The 593-nt window shown below is 41.7% G+C and overlaps 1 protein-coding gene across 1 annotated transcript; it reads right to left on the reverse strand.

Moving 5' to 3' along the window:
- Positions 1-6: 6 nt before the first annotated feature.
- Positions 7-588, reverse strand: LOC109131781 (DExH-box ATP-dependent RNA helicase DExH13-like; the record flags this gene model as incomplete). The annotated part of the gene is made up of 1 exon (XM_019242962.1): positions 7-588. A coding segment is annotated over one exon (582 nt), but the record flags the coding sequence as incomplete, so codon positions are not given.
- Between the last annotated feature and the right edge of the window lie 5 nt (positions 589-593).

Raw genomic sequence — 593 nt, forward strand, 5'->3', positions numbered from 1 at the left:
AAATGGTTCAACATTTTGATGTAATTTGTCATCCCACTGAAAATCAGGTGTTAGGGTGAGCTCCACTTGTAGAACAGAACGAGAAATCGGCTGAACATGTGCTCTAAGATTCAGTTTTGGGAACTGACGGATGAACTTGTGAATTTTTCTGCCCATCTTAGGATTACGAATAAGCTCTCCTAACTCCTGTGAAGATAGATCATAGTATCTCTCCCACACCAGATCATTCTTGTCCAACTTCATCAGAACCTCCTTTGGAATTTCAAGAAACTGCCGGAGTGGTGTCTGAACATTCCACATCCTCTTCCCTACCATTTTAGACAAGTTAAGAGCTTTTTCAGACAGTTGAGCCCACCCCCTCTTCAAACTAATCTCAAAAATAGCTCGTAGGAGACGTCCAGCACTCTGGGTAATATAAACCATGTCAGATGACAAAGAAAGACCCTCGAGCTTTAGCTTTGAAATATATACTTGCAGCAAAACATTGATCTTTGCATCAGAATCTTCTAGTGTTTCCTTGACAGGGATCGGTACACGATCCAGAAGTTTTGCCAGTTCCATCTTCTCGTCTTGTCGAACAGTGACATACTTGA

Source organism: Camelina sativa, unplaced genomic scaffold, assembly GCF_000633955.1.
Source record: "Camelina sativa cultivar DH55 unplaced genomic scaffold, Cs unpScaffold05022, whole genome shotgun sequence".
In the NCBI taxonomy this organism is placed as follows: domain Eukaryota; kingdom Viridiplantae; phylum Streptophyta; class Magnoliopsida; order Brassicales; family Brassicaceae; genus Camelina; species Camelina sativa.